We start from the raw sequence: 15202 nt of genomic DNA, 5'->3' as shown, positions 1-15202 counted from the left end.
TTCATGCTCCTTCTTTAATTTTTCACTTTTTTTATTCTTCCACTCCTTCTAGGGTTATCTCTTTTAGTGGACAGGGGAATTATAAAATGGAGAGACTATAATAGGGTTCTCATGACTAGGTTTTTATGCCACCACTTGCCTCACAATTTTCTCTAGTGACAGAAGTGACTCTGGCTAAGGAGCCACAAGCCAATTTCACACAGATCTCCAGGGATATTGGACTCTGACGATTCTATTCCTGCCTTCTCCTGCCTGCCTTCTCATATGTCTCCTGGATAAGAACAGGAAGAGACAAATAAACTTAATATTCTACCCATAATTAACTCCTGCTACTCAGTATTGTGTTATATTAATTATACTACTTGGTAAAAATGCCAAGGTCAATATATTTTGAACTTATGATCAACATGATCAATAGAGTACCCAGAAAGAAACTTCTTTTTAAGCCAGCATGTTATTATGCTTCCAACTGGCAAGATTTTTTAATAAACCAATGACTGAGGAGAAGCAGAAAGGAAATAGAATTAAATTAAAACATGTACAATTATTCAAAAGGAGTGATGGCAATTTTAAACCACCGCCAACAGAAGTTTAACTTCATACCTTGAAAGTATAAAAAGTTTCACCACTTTTATGGAAAATGGAGTTGAAAGAGGAATTATCTGAACAAATTTGTTCAATGAAATCCTGTGAACCAATGAGAAAAGTAACATTTGTCCTTTGAAAATTCAAGCAATGAGTAGGAAAAAAATATAGTTAATGATTTTTTATTGGACGGAAGTTGGTTTAAAGAATTCAAAAAAGAAGTCACAGTATAAATTCTCTTCATGTTTAAGTAATTTATTTGATGTTCGCTACTTGTGTGTTCATTTCAATCCTCGACACACGTTAACTGCCAGACATGAAAAACAGTGATCAATCTAAGAGGCCTTAATGAATGACAATATTTTTGAAATGTGCTTTATGAATACAAATATTTCCAAAGCAAAGAGATAAAACCATTGAATGTGTAGACACAATGAAATTCTAAGCATTTCTCTGATTTACAAAAGTATGCCTAGTTTTTGTTTATCACTAAATGAATAAAACCACTTAAAAAAATATGTGTGTGTATGTGTGTGTATACCCCCATACACACAGTACATAAACATATCAAAGTGACAATTTTTTAGTGCACTGCCAAAGAGCTACAATAACTGTCATCCATAGGCATTCACATGCAAACACTACTGGGCTAGTACACTACAGCAAATACGAGTTTTAGCTGAACTCCTTGGCAAAAACTTTTAAAAAATGGAAATAATAAAACAGAAATCTACTTCTCATCTTAACAATATAGAAAATAATGTCTTTTACCATCTGAATCATATATACACACAGTATTATCTAAGCTCAGAAAATAACTTCTTACTATACGCACAACTGCAGTGTACACTCAGCAAATGTTATCATTGGAAGAAAATGGGCTATGAGGAGATCTGAGGAATAGTAGCAGGAAGAGATCTATCCATTAAAAAATAAAAAGTAAGGCATGGTAAGGGCTGGAATGCACATACATGGGAGTGGACTGGAAAGAAAGTAAACAGAAAGTTAACAGAAGCCAATTAAAGTGGAAAACAGCAGCTAGTTATGACAGGGATAAATCATGAAAATTGGATGGGTGGGAAGTGAGAGGTGAAAATATTTTATCTTCTTTGTTTTAAGCTATTGATATATATAGAACTGTCAGTCACTAGCCAAAGTCCATTTGGAATGTGCATTTGCTAAAATGCCATGAGTCACAGAACAAACTTTGCCAAAACTACCACACAGGGTTGCTCTGAACAACAGTTGTGAAGATGTTCCACAAAATTCAAAATGCTACACTCATATAAGACAGACATTTCACACAATATTCAGCTTCAATCTTTCCTTCCAACTCTGGGAAAATGCAAACAATGAGCTCTCCAGACTACAGAGAGGAGGAAACCTTCTCTGCTCCATTATCAGTTTCTTGCAACAGCAGACTCTGCAGTTACAGCAAAGTCTAACTCTGGAATCAGAGCAAAGATGGTGACAAATTGGTCTAATGAACAGGGATGCAGATATACCTGTGAGCAATGTTTCCACTCCTGGCATTAGCCACAGAAATTCCTGGGGGGAAATAATTCAGTGGAGGGAATAAAGAGATTCCCTATCTTGCTACACCCTAACTCTCACAAACCTTGTCTGGACATGAACAGGATTAAATTATCCCAATTTCTTCTTTACAGTAGGAAGGATTGAGATAGTAAAATGATTATATAAATTCATCAAAATATGTCAAAGCACATAGTATTTTTCTTTACACATTAAAAACTGGAAAAGATTAAAAGTCTCAGGTGTGTTAGCTATGTGTGTGCATTGCTATGATGCTTTGATAGCTAAGAAACTGAGGCTTAGTGAAATTAATTTATTCAAGGCCACTTATCCAACATGAATTTGACTGTGGGTCTGTTTCATGTCAAAGTCCTGGCTGACAATTTCTAGAACAGCAAAGCCTCCCATCATCAAAAGAGGTGAGGAAGATAAATGGGGAGCAGAGTCAAAACATTTGTTGCTACTTTTTTTTCTTGTTAGTTCTACCTTTAAGAAACTATTTTGGCATTGAATAATATTTCTAACAAACTTTTATACATGCCTTCAACAGCATTTCTTCCTCCACTAATAGTAACTCCACAAGAACAATTCATGATATCAGAAGCACAGGTAATCATGAATTAATGCACCAATCACCAGCAGCTGCAAATATCACGAGAGAAAACCAGACATTATGTGTCACCTGCTAAAAGAACACAACACGACATATGAAACATTCCTACCCCCCAAATCATATTTCCATTCTGATCAAGTCTCTAGATCCAACTACCAAATTAAGGAAACAGAGGGTAGGGGAACTTACCACCACAGGGATATAATTACCAAAACTTAAGACTGTGGCAAATGCTACATGTGAAACAACTTCCTTTCTTCAATGAATAAAATTGCAAGAAAAGAGACAGGGTAACATACAGATTAAAAAGACAGTTAAGAGGCTTACTGGGATTCTAATTGTTAAAAATATTAAAACAAATAGCATTTATGAGACAATTATAAGTTGGAACTCTGACAGTATCAAAGGACTACTGTTAACTTTCAGTATGATAATGGAACTGAAAATTTTTCCAAAAGAGCCCATGCTTTATAGAAATATATACTGCATATTTATGCTTGAAATGATGTGATATCTGGTATTTATTTCAAAATAATACTGGGAGAGGGTAAGAATGGAGATTATATAAACAAAAATGTTCATGAATTGATAATAGCTGAAGTTGGTGTCATATACACGAATGTTCATACTACTATTATGTGCATTTTATGCATGTTTGAAAAAAAGCACATGCAACATCACTGAAAAATTTCCTAAATTTTTTCAAGGAAAGAAGCATATTATCAAGGAATCATAGAGTTAAAAAGACCTTAGAAACAATCTATTCAAACCACCTCATTTTATAAATAAGGAAATTAAGGCTCAGATAGGATAAGTGACTTGCTCAGGGTCACACAACCTGTCAGTTCCAGACTCAAGATCAGAATTTAAATCTCCAAACTTGTAGCCCAGGGTTCTGTCCTTTTTCAAACCTATAAGAAATGACTGCATTTAAACATTTAGTCCAGAATACTCTTAAACTTGAGTGTCATCAATAAAAGTAAGCCATGTGGCAAGGAATGAACAGAGTTTAGTTCATACCAAAAATGAGCTGCCAGTCACTGTGATAAGATCTGTTTCTTTCTGAGACCCATGGTTTCCTGCTGGATTGGAGAATGCAAACTGGGTTTCTTCCTCCTGTCCAAAGAAGTCAGAGTCAGGATGTACATTCCATTCCGTTTTGGTTGGCGGCAGTAGTTCCGAGACACTGTTTTCACAAAGGGTGCTCGAAGGAGTCAGAGCATCTGTGTCTACTGTTAGCTTACTGCTGGGGGTCAAAGCTTGGGGCTCTTGACTCGAGGTTTTCATAGCCAAAGAGCTCAGAGATCCCAACGGCCCCGCACTTAGACTTGAGACATCATCCGTATCTAAGGGACTCTGCTGAAAACCAGCGGCTGTCGTTCCAAAGAAGAGTGAGGTATCCAGACTTTGAGGAAGGTCACTGGTGGCCATCAAGGCCTGAGGGTCCACCGCCTGCCCTAAGGAATTATTATTATTATTAGCAGGGAGCTTCCCTGCCAGAGTTGAGTTCACAGAAGCCACATCAATAGTCAAGATCCCAGAGTTCACCAATGCGGTGTCCAATACTGCAGCAGAACTATTACCGGGCACACCAGAGAAGAGAGACACAAGCTCTGCATCACTGAGGTCATTCTGCCCCTGGCTGGTAAGTTCACTGCTGGGCGTAAGAGAATTTGCAGCTTCTAGCTGAGCTAAGAGATCCTGGCGCAGGTTGTGCCTTTTGGCCATGTGGGTCTTCATGCTGTGCTTGGATGTGAAGAGTTTATTACAAGTGGAGACTGGGCATCGGCTTTTCCCAGTGTCCACATCCTGCAAGTGTTTCTTGGAGTGAATGTAGAGACTACTGCGAGCAGAGAACCTGGCACAGCAGCCTTCCACGGGGCACACAAAAGGCTTTGTGCCCAGGTGGGTTATGCTGTGGCCTTTCAGATGTTCGGCCCTCGTGAACGATTTCCCACAGCCTTCTACAGGACACATGAACCTCCGGTCATCGTCGTGCTTCCTTTTGTGCCTTAGGAGTTTGGACATGCTGGTGAAGTTCCAGCCGCAGCCCTCAAAGTCACAAAGGAACGGTCTCTCACCAGTGTGGCTCCGAAGGTGAATTTTCAACCTACAAGCCTTGTCGTACTGTTTGCTGCAGCCAGGAAAAGAGCAGGAAAAGAGTTCTTGTTCCCTGAAGTGGGCGCGGTTATGGGAAAACAGGGCACTCACTGTGATAAACGTCTTCTTGCAGCCCGAAAACGCGCACTGGTAGGGTCTCTCAGGCTCGAAGTGGCTGCGCTGGTGGGCGCTGAGTTTGGCCTGCGTGGGGAAGGTCTCCTCACACACCTCGCATTTGAATGAGTTCTCCTGCTCATGGCCCTTCATGTGTGCTTTGAGGTTATACACCGTGGTGAAGCTCTTGCCACAGCCCTCTGCCGGGCAGCCAAAGGGCCTCAGTTTGTCGTGTGACTGCAGGTGCCTCTTGAGCTTGTACGAGGTGGTGAAAGTCCAGCCGCAACCGCCCAGGGGGCACTTGAAGGGCCGCTGGCCCTGGCTGCTGCTGTGCGTCAGCAGGTGCACCTTCAGCTGGTGCTTCTTGGCAAAGGTTTGTCCGCACTGCGCCTCAGGACACAGGTACAGCACCACGCCCTGGCCCTGGCCTAGCGGCCCGCGGGGGCTCTCAGCAGCAACCGGGCCCTCCGCCTCCTCCTGGAGCGCTGGGGCCGGCGCGGGTTCGGCCCGCTCGGCCAGCAGGAGGTCGGGCGGCAGCTCGGGACAGTCGCCAGGCTGCGCGGCGTGCGGGATCCCCGCTTGCGGGGCGATCAGACCCCCGGGCTGCGGGGCAGGGGCGACCCCAGGCGCCCAGGCTGGCGGCGGGGGCGTGGCCAGGAAAAAAAAAAAATGTGCAATGCGCAGAAACTGGCCCTATCAGATATTAAAACGTGTTTAACGCCACCGTGATTTAAATATTCTGGTACTGGGTCTCTAGAACAGAATAGAAAAGCTCAGGGGCAGAGCCTCGTATACATAAATAAGTTCCACAGTTAATATTAGTAGGAAATCAAGGAGGTCTTCCCAGATACAGGGGAAATGCTGCTGGAATGAATACCTTAGGTATCTATCTGCTAAATGCAACATAAATCGGTACCTCACTACCGATTTATGTACCAAAATAAACACACCCCCAGCCCCTCCCAGTGCTAAACATGGTGGTTAGCACTTATCCTGTATTAAACGTTGTTTACTGGATGGATGGCTGGATTCATGGATGACAGAAAATTCCTGAGAGAATACGCTATGTGTCAAGATTAAACAACCATAGTGCTAGCAATTCCTACTGAAAAGGTTGTCTTTTAAAAAAATTCCTTGGAAAGCTTCCATATCCAGAACTGTCTTGAGCAATGTCTTCAGGAAAATTTGTCGCATAGTTAAATTTTTTGTCCTGCTGGTGCAGAGACTAGAATGAGTAAGAGGTGGGGCCAAAGCAGATTAGCACCTTTCAGCCGAGAAATGCAAAGCCTGGAGGATGAAACAATTTATATTGAAATCTGGAGAACCCAACCGACTCCTGGGTTCTCCCTATAAGGTGCACAACCTAAACCAACTCTGCTTTTCCACCATTGGTTGCACCATGGTAAATTTTATGTCCAATCTCACAGCATGATGAGGACATTCCTCAGCTTACTCTAGATTCTCCAGCACATGGAGGTCTCTGGACAAGAGTACTAGTTAAATGTGATAAGGTTAAACCCTAAGTTACTGCAGTGGACTCTCCTGAGAACAAGGCACAGATACCTTTTGCATGCCCAATAGCCCCAATGTGCCTGCTTGCATTTAAGTGTGGTGGCCTAGTCTCACTGTAATGGATTTGGCCTGTGATGCCTAATGATCTTATTAATGTTGATGATGATCCTCCAATTTGTCTGTCATCAGTGAGTTGGGAATTGATATAAATACAGGGTGAATTAATCTGGCAAGAGAAAGGTTTAGAGTGATGACTAGATTATGGGATACCTATAGTTTAAGTAATCCCTTCTTTCCCCTCTTTTAATGATAATGGACACTTGCTGATCTCTTGATTAAAAGATCAACTTTTTCATCCATAACAATTCAAACCTCATCAAAATTTCTGCATCACATATTTTTCTTTCTATTACATTTTTTGGAGGAAGCATTTTTTTCAAATCTGAGGTATAGAGGAATGCATAAAACATATCTGCCAGGTTTAGATAATTTATAAAAGCAAACACCCGTGTAACCAGGACGAAGGTCAAGAAATAGACCATTGCCAGCCTTCCAGAATACATCCACCGTATTCCTCCCAATCACAAACCATACCCTCCCCTATGGATATAGTCATTATCTTGACATTGTGATAATCATTTCAGTGCATTTTTTTTCATATGACTTTACAACTTTTGTATGCATCCCTAAACAATAGAGTTTATATGAAGTTATATCAACAGAATCATGCTGCATGCTCCCTTTCATGGCCTACTTCTTTCACTGGGTATCATATTTATTTGAGAGACTCATCCATGTTGTTCCTAGTAGCCGTAGATCTTTTGTCTCCATTGTTGACTAGCATTCCAGTGCATGATTTTAGCGAAGTGATTATGATATGATTATATCATTCTACACTGGATGAACCCTGGGTTCATCCAGGGTTGTTTTTAGCTTTTTATTATGAACAATGGTGCAATGAACATCCTTGGGCGTTTTTCATGGGACTCATGTTGAAAAGTCTCTTGGGTATACATGCAAGAACAGAATCACTGGCCCACAGAGTATGCATATCTTCAGCTTTTCTACACGATGCCAAATTGCTTTCTATAGTGGTTGTACCAATTTACAATCCCACCAGTAACACAGAGAGTTCCTGCTCCTGCACATCTTCCTCTACACCAAGTATTGCCAGAATTTAATTTACTGTTTTTTACCACTACTATTAAGTTTGGGCACACACTCATGTTTATGAACCTCTTGGATTTTCTCTTCTGTGAAAAGCCTGTTCATATTCAACTCTTTCACCATTTTTCTATTTTATTTTCCATCTTGTCCTTACTGATCCAATGAGTTTTTTATGTGTTTTAAATACCAGTCCATTGGTGGTTATATGTGTGGCCAAAATAGTCCTTTGCTTTGTTGTTCGTATTTTCTCTTGCTTTATGCCATGCTTTGTGAACAAATCTTAATTATAACATACTTAATTATATAACATACTTAGTTATAACATAGTCAAATTTATCATTCTTTTCCTTGTGGTTAGTACTTTTCTGTTTCAAGAAACCTGTCCGTGCCCTGGGGCCATGAAAATATTCTCTATATTTCCTTCTGAAATATTTGTGGTTTTGCCTTTCACAGTTAGGTCATAATCCACCTACAAGTGATGTTTGTGTATAGTGTTGAGTAGGGTTTCATTTTTTTTTTCTTCATGTGGATATCTGATTGTCTCAGTGAACCACTTAATGAAAAGTCTGCCCTTTTACTATTGATTTGCAGTGCCACATGTGTCATAAATCAAGCATCTCCCTATGTATGGGCTAGTTTGTGTACTCTCTATTAAGTACCATGGCTCTATTTATCTGTCCATTTAAATACCACATATCAATATTAATTACTACAGATCTATAAACAATTCTGATCTTTGGATAAGGCCACTCAATTCTGCCTTGTTCTTCAAGAATGTCTAGGTTATTTTTGGCCTGTCTCAACTCCACTTAAATTATTAATTCATCAGAAAAGCTTCAACCAAAATCTTGTTTGAGGTTTTAATTAGGATTGCGTTGAACTTCTAGATTTGACTTCTTGTCAATAATATGGAATGTTATTGAATAGATATGGTCTATCTCTCCTTTTAATAAGAACTTCCTTAATGTGTCCCAATAATACTTCATATTTTTCCTATAAGAGGACATTTTATCCTAGGTACTTCATATTTTGCAAATGCTGCCTTTGAAACTTTCATTTTGTAAATTTGTTGCTGGTAAATAGAATACAATTGGCTTCTGTATGTTGATATTTTATCCTAAAAACAGCTATCTAAACTCTTTTATTGAGTCTACCAATTTGTAAATACCTGTAGAATATAGTGTACACAATCATGTCATCTGCAAACAATGCCTGTCTTACTTCTTCCTTTCCGAGCATTTTGTTCCTTCTTTTTCCCCTTACTACTCTTTCTGGGTGTTAGTGGACATTCTTGCTTGATGCAACTCTCAAAAGAAGGCTTTCAGTAATTCCAGGAATGATATTTGCTGTAGGTGTTGTGTTCTGTAGCAATCTGGATCCAATCAGGAGATGGAAATTACACAGTGGATAGGGGAATTTTAACATAAAGCGAAGCATAATGCTTAACATAAAGAATTATTAACCTATGACAAATGTAGAATATATAAGATATGGGAAAACTCTATATGGTATCCAGGGCCTGAGGGAGCATCTCCAAGGAAAGACAAACTTGGAATGCGGGTCCCTCCCCAAGACTGGAGGTCACACCTCATTGGAGAAGGTGTAGGAGAACCTACTTGATGGCAGAGAAGTTTGCTGGTTTGCCAGTGCCAGAGCAGGTCTGCAGAACCAGAGCTGGGCTAAAGTTGTAAGGCAAGCAGGAAGGTACCCTCTGGAGCACATCAGTGTGGACAAGCCACTGCTGGTGGCCAGCATATAGACGTGTAGTAGGAGCAAGTGTCCTGGTGGAGTTGGAAGCCTGGAGCTAACAATGTCCTATACATAGGATACGGAGGGCCTTGGTGTTGTAAGGGCTGCAGCCTTGTGAGAAGTACAGGAGGTAACGTTAGTGGTGAGGTGGGGTGGGTCAAGAGAGCAATCAAGTAGAGGAAATCAGCACGTAGGTGGCTGGCTTGGAGCACAGGATGTCCCTATGAAGAGGGCCACAGAAAGCCAATGACCAGGCCACACTGGGATGGCACACTCGATAGGACAGTTGTTCTGGGTACATGCTTGGGGCCGAGCACCCAGGATATCCTTACACCCACACTTCTAACAGCCAGAAGTCACAGGAGAGACACTTTCTCCTTCAGTAACATTGTGATCACTTTGAAGGAGAGATGCTTAAAGTAATTCATCCATTATCAGAGAGAATATATTAAAGGGTGAATTTAGAACAGGGAGAACATTTAAAACTGGCTTCATATCCTTTATCAGTTTATTGGGGTCCCTTCTATTGTTACCTTGCATGAATAGTAGGTACTCTATCTATCATCATATTGTTTCTCTTGTGAATTAATGATTCAAGCAGCAGGACGGGCCACTTCCAGAGTTTTAATAGCCCACTTACAATTCTTGTTGGACCCACGGTTCCCTGGCCTGAAATGAGTTTTGCTGCAAAACCCAGGCTCTGGCATAAAAGGGTGTCATGGGGTTAGGGCAGAGAGTCTGTGAACTCTGCATTCTAGTCCTACCCAGGGCTTGTCTGCTCTACCTGCAAGGAGAGCCTCTTCCACCCTGAGTGTGAAAATCACATGTTCTCCTCAGGAATAGACTAGTTTACACCTGAAATGTTGCTCTACTCTCTTGGTAGCTGTTCCTACCAAGATGAAGATGCTTGGATTCCATTTAAAGCCATGCTCATCAGAGCCCTGTCCATGGAGGAGCAGGGCAAAAGATTCCTGTGTTAGTCTTACAAAGTGTACATGTTTACCAGTGTTGGCAACTTGAGTGCTTTAATTGCACTTTTCTCGATTGCTTTTAGGCTCCAACATGGACAAAAATTGATGGGGGAAAATGGCACATAATTTTGCCATTCTTAAGTGACAAATGATCTATTCTTTAGTGGTCGAACTGGCATCTTATACTGAGAAGGAGAGACAATTTAATTTTTTTAAAAACTTTTTCTCTCAGTGTGTCTATATTCAATAGATAGAATAAGATACCACCAAATGCAGAGGAAAAAATACTTTTTAAAAATAATAATTATTTTTTCGAATAATAGCTGCTCATCCTTGGAATCTTGTACTCTTTTCCTAGTCCTTCCAATGTATAAAGAATATTTACTTCTCTTCAGAAGCCACACAAGACAAATTAATCCACAGCCTTCTGTTCTCACACAGGACTGGGCTGGCTTCCTATCCCCAGCACTCTGAGATCTTGAACAGGAGGACGTGAATATGAACAGCAAGTTTATCCTTTAAATGCTGGTTGGACCTGCTGCCAGGGCTCTCTTAACTGCCACCCTGACAATGATGAGACACAAATGTGAAATCTGAAACCTGCTCACTAACAAGAGGAGCAGCTCTCTAGGCCTGTCACTTGGGAAGTTGTCACCACCAGGCATCCCAGCAGGCACTCTCACTTGGTAGAAATCACTGAGAACCAGGTTTTGGGGAGATACACACCTATAGTCTGTGGTTTCTGAAGGTGGGCTGTGTAGCTGCAGCTGCTGTGTCTCTCCCTGCAGGAGGAAGGTGAACTTGGGAGCTCCCCACAAGGCATAGGCTGGGAGGGACCCATCAAGGCTCACATCCTCCCACTGACAACCAGAATGACCCCACTCCTGAACCCCAGCAAAAGAGTAAAAGTCCCCCTGTTGTGTCAACCGCTCAAGGATACATTCTTATTCGCTTTGTCCCTCGCTTCAACCTGCTGTGCTATGTCTGAGAATGCAGAGCGAGAGCTGAGTTTTAGTAGTTCCTGAAAATTCACGTAGTTGTTTCTCCCTGGTTCAACTGAGAGAAGAGAGGATGGTGCCAGGGTAAACTCTGTGTTTACTCCTGGGGGCCAGCTGAGCTTTGGGTGAACTTCACAACTACTTAACCACAGAAACCTTCCCCGTGCCCTGCATCTGCTCTCAGAATATAATAGAGTTTCTGAGGATGCCCAGGCTTCCTTACATTAAGCTCCAGTTTCCCCTCAAGAATTGTATGGGTGAGAGAGTTTTCATTCACTTTCCCTTTCTTCTTACTACAAACACCCCAAACCACACTCAGGGATTTCATGGCCACTCCAAGATTTCTCCCAGGTCCCGATTCTCTGCCATCTGCAAGCTTCGCGCATTCTGACTGGTTCAGAGGAATTTGATCTCAAGAAAAGTACTCAAGGGGGCAATCCTCTCCCTAGAGAGGATCTCTCTGGGACCAGAAAATGAACCTGGGACTGATGGCCTGAATGCTCCTCTGGAAAAATTTTCAGTCTGCCAGCAGAGGACATGGCTGAGAGGGACTGTCCTAGTTATCTGCTCAGCAGGGAACATTGAGGACCGAACCCTCTGTCTTCCTTATCTCTTGGAAGTTTAACCCTCTTCATATCCTGATGGTGGTTTAGCTTCTCAGAACGATACATGCTACATTTCACTCATGAACTGCTGACGATAGGAAAAAAAAAAAGAAATCGCCATCTATCCACATTTATTTTCAACTTCTGTTTATTTCACTGTTGTCCTCACTTCCCTCATCTCTCTTTTAGGGATTTGTTCCCCAGTGCCCCACACCACAGTTAGACAACCTCACATGGGTCTGGGCTTTGGCTTTGAGTTCTCTGTGAGGTCAACTTTGGATTCAGGCTCAGCACAGAGGGCAGGCCCTAGAGTGAAAAGAGGTTCACAAGCCAGATTGCTACTTTGGTCAAAAGAAATATTTTCCTTGCAGCCTGCTCAGCAGGAGGGTCACTTGTTTTCACATCATTTATCCCGCACATGCAGACATAATGTGCTTGCTTCAAAGCCCAGTGGACTCATATAGTGAATCTCCAGAGTAATGTATGACAATTTTACTGAGGCTAGAGCTGCCACTGACCATCTTTGACACAACAGGGAGCAAACCTATCTTACCATATACAGGTGTACCTTGGAGGTATTGCAGGTTCTGTTCCAGACTACCACAATAAAGCAAATATTAATAAAGTGTGTCACACGAATGTGTTGGTTTCCCAGTGCTTATAAAAGTTATGTTTACGCTATACTGTAGTCTATTAAGTGTGCAATAGCATTATGCCTTAAAAATATACATACCTTAAATAGAAAGTACTTTATTGCTAAAAAATGCTAAAATAAAAGTTTTCTTCCTCCTCAGCATCTCCCAGGCTCACCATGCCCAGGCCTAGGATTGTTCCCAACCACTGGTTGCATTTTGCCTCAGCATGTCTTGCACATGACTTACCTTTCCAAGAAAGAAGCACTTCCCCAAAGTCTACTCTGGGCTGGTATGCAACCTTAGAGTGGGATCTCAAGGGATGAAGAGGTATTGCGAAAAAGAACTGAGGACAGGAATTGGTTGAAGTTTTCTAGTAACAGAACTCAGTTAGTGTGTTAGAGTAGTTGACTTATCAAGTGATATTTGCAATAACTGCTCATAGCTTTTACATTTTCCCAACAGCAGGATCCTAGTCCAGAGTGTTCCTTAAATATCAGACTTCTGTCCCATAATTGTGCCTAGAAGTGGTTCACATCGGAATAGGACAGGTTCCTGGACCATCAAACTGAAAAGCAGGACCATACTTGAGATGCACATTACTAATAGTGAAGAAAAAAAGTGTATTTATAGTGTATTTATTTATTTATATTTATAAAGTATGGCTGAGAATTCAAAAAAACGACATCACATTAATACAAATAGAAAACAAATCTTGAATATTTTGATTTATTATTCACTTTAGAGGAGAGCTAATTGGCTAACAAGTTGACAAGCACTTTGCAGACCTTAAATTATTTGAAGGATCTTTGACTCCAAACATGTTTTTACATTCCTTAAATTTAAAAATAATCCCTAAGGGATTTGAGGAAATATGGCAGAGTTAAAGGAACTTGACCTCACCTCCTTTCAAAAGAACACCAAGATCTTAACCAACTGCTGACCAACCATCAATAAAAAGACTGGAACCTACCAAAAATTATCTTCTACAACCAAAGACATAAAGAAGATACACAATGAGATGGTAGGAGGGGTGCACTTGCAATATAATCAAATACCATACCCCCCGGGTAGGTGACCCACAAACAGAAAAGTGATTGTATCACAGAAATTCTCTCAGTCTCCCCATCCTGGGGGTCTGGCATTAAGAAGAGGAGCTCCCAGAGCATTTGACTTTGAAGGCCAGTATTGCTTCCTTGCCGGACCTCCATAGGAATGGGGGAAACAGAGACTCCACTCTTGGAGGGTGCACACAAGGTCTCATGTGCCCTGGGACTCAGGGAAAATGCAGTGACTTCATAGGATCCTGGGCCAGAACTATCTACTGGTCTTGGAGGGGCTCCTTGGGGAGGCAGTGGGTGGCTGTGGTTCTCTCTAGGGTCATAAAAGCTGGTAGTGGAAGTATTGGGGAGTGTTCATCTACTTGAACTCTTGCTGGAGGCAGACATCTTGCTTGGGTAATTAGCACCTAGACCTGGCCCCACCCAATAGCCTGTAAGTGCCACTGCTGGGACTCCTCAGGCCACACAACTGACAGGACAGGAACACAACCACACCCATCAGAAGACAGGCTGCCTAAGGACTTCCTGAGCCTATAGCCACCTTTAGACACACCCCTTGACAAAGCCCTGCCCACCAGAGGGCCAAGAACCAACTCCACCCACCTGTGTGCAGGCACTGGACCCTTCCACCAAGAAACCTGCACAAGCCTCCAGACACACCTCACCCACCAGGGGGCAGACACCAGAAGCACGAAAACTATGATCCAGCAGCCTGCAGAACCAAGGACACAAATGCAGGTCAGAACCTAACCTCAGGCCATCTGGTCCCTGGCCCTTGGGTGATGAGGGGGCAGTGTACTGCGGGGACACATAGGACATCCCCTATATAGGGCCACTTCACCAATGTCAAGAAACATAACTAATCTCCCACATACATAAAAATACAAATAGAAATTTAGACAAAATGAGACAGCAGATGAAGATGTTCAAGATGGAGGATCAAGATAAAACCCCAGAAGAACAGCCAAGTGACATGGAGATAGGCAATCTACTGGAGAAACAGTCCAGAGTAATGATCATAATGATGATCCAAGAACTTGGGAAAAGAATGGATGCACAGAGAGAGAAGTTACAAGAAGTTTTCAACAAAGAGTTACAAAATATAAAGAATAAGCAAACAAAATTGATGAATACACTAACTGAAATGAAAAATACACCAGAAGGAATCAATAGCAGCATAAACGAGGCAGAAGAACAGATAAGTGAGCTGGAAGACAGAGTGGTGGAAATCACTGCCGCAAAACAGAATAAATGAAAAAAGGTAGATGAGAAATGAAAACAGATTAAGAGACCTCTGGAACAATGTCAAATGCTCCAACATTCGCATTATAGGGGTCCCAGGAAAAGAAGAGATAGAGAAAGGTCCTGAGAAAACGTATTTGAAATGATAATAAATGAAAACTTCAATAACATGGGAAAGGAAATAGTTACCCAAGTCCAGGAAGCAGAGAGAGTGCCAGGTAGGATTAACCCAATGAGTAAAATACTGAGACATATAGTAATCAAATTGACAAAAATTAAGGACAAAGAGAAAATATTAAAAGCAGCAAGGGAAAAGCAAC

The 15202-nt window shown here is 41.6% G+C and overlaps 1 protein-coding gene across 1 annotated transcript; it reads right to left on the bottom strand.

Moving 5' to 3' along the window:
- Positions 1-825: 825 nt before the first annotated feature.
- LOC102978541 (zinc finger X-linked protein ZXDB-like) lies at positions 826-9379 on the bottom strand. The gene is made up of 3 exons (XM_028482314.2): positions 9212-9379; positions 3976-5638; positions 826-3847 (listed from the first exon to the last, which is right to left on the bottom strand). Exons 1-3 carry the CDS (start codon positions 9377-9379, stop codon positions 3741-3743), a joined length of 1938 nt encoding a protein of 645 aa, XP_028338115.1. The 3' UTR covers positions 826-3740.
- Between the last annotated feature and the right edge of the window lie 5823 nt (positions 9380-15202).

This window comes from Physeter macrocephalus, chromosome 21 (genome assembly GCF_002837175.3).
Source record: "Physeter macrocephalus isolate SW-GA chromosome 21, ASM283717v5, whole genome shotgun sequence".
Lineage (NCBI taxonomy): Eukaryota > Metazoa > Chordata > Mammalia > Artiodactyla > Physeteridae > Physeter > Physeter macrocephalus.
The sequence above is the reverse complement of the archived record's forward strand: the minus strand, read 5'-3'. Positions and strand labels throughout refer to the sequence as shown.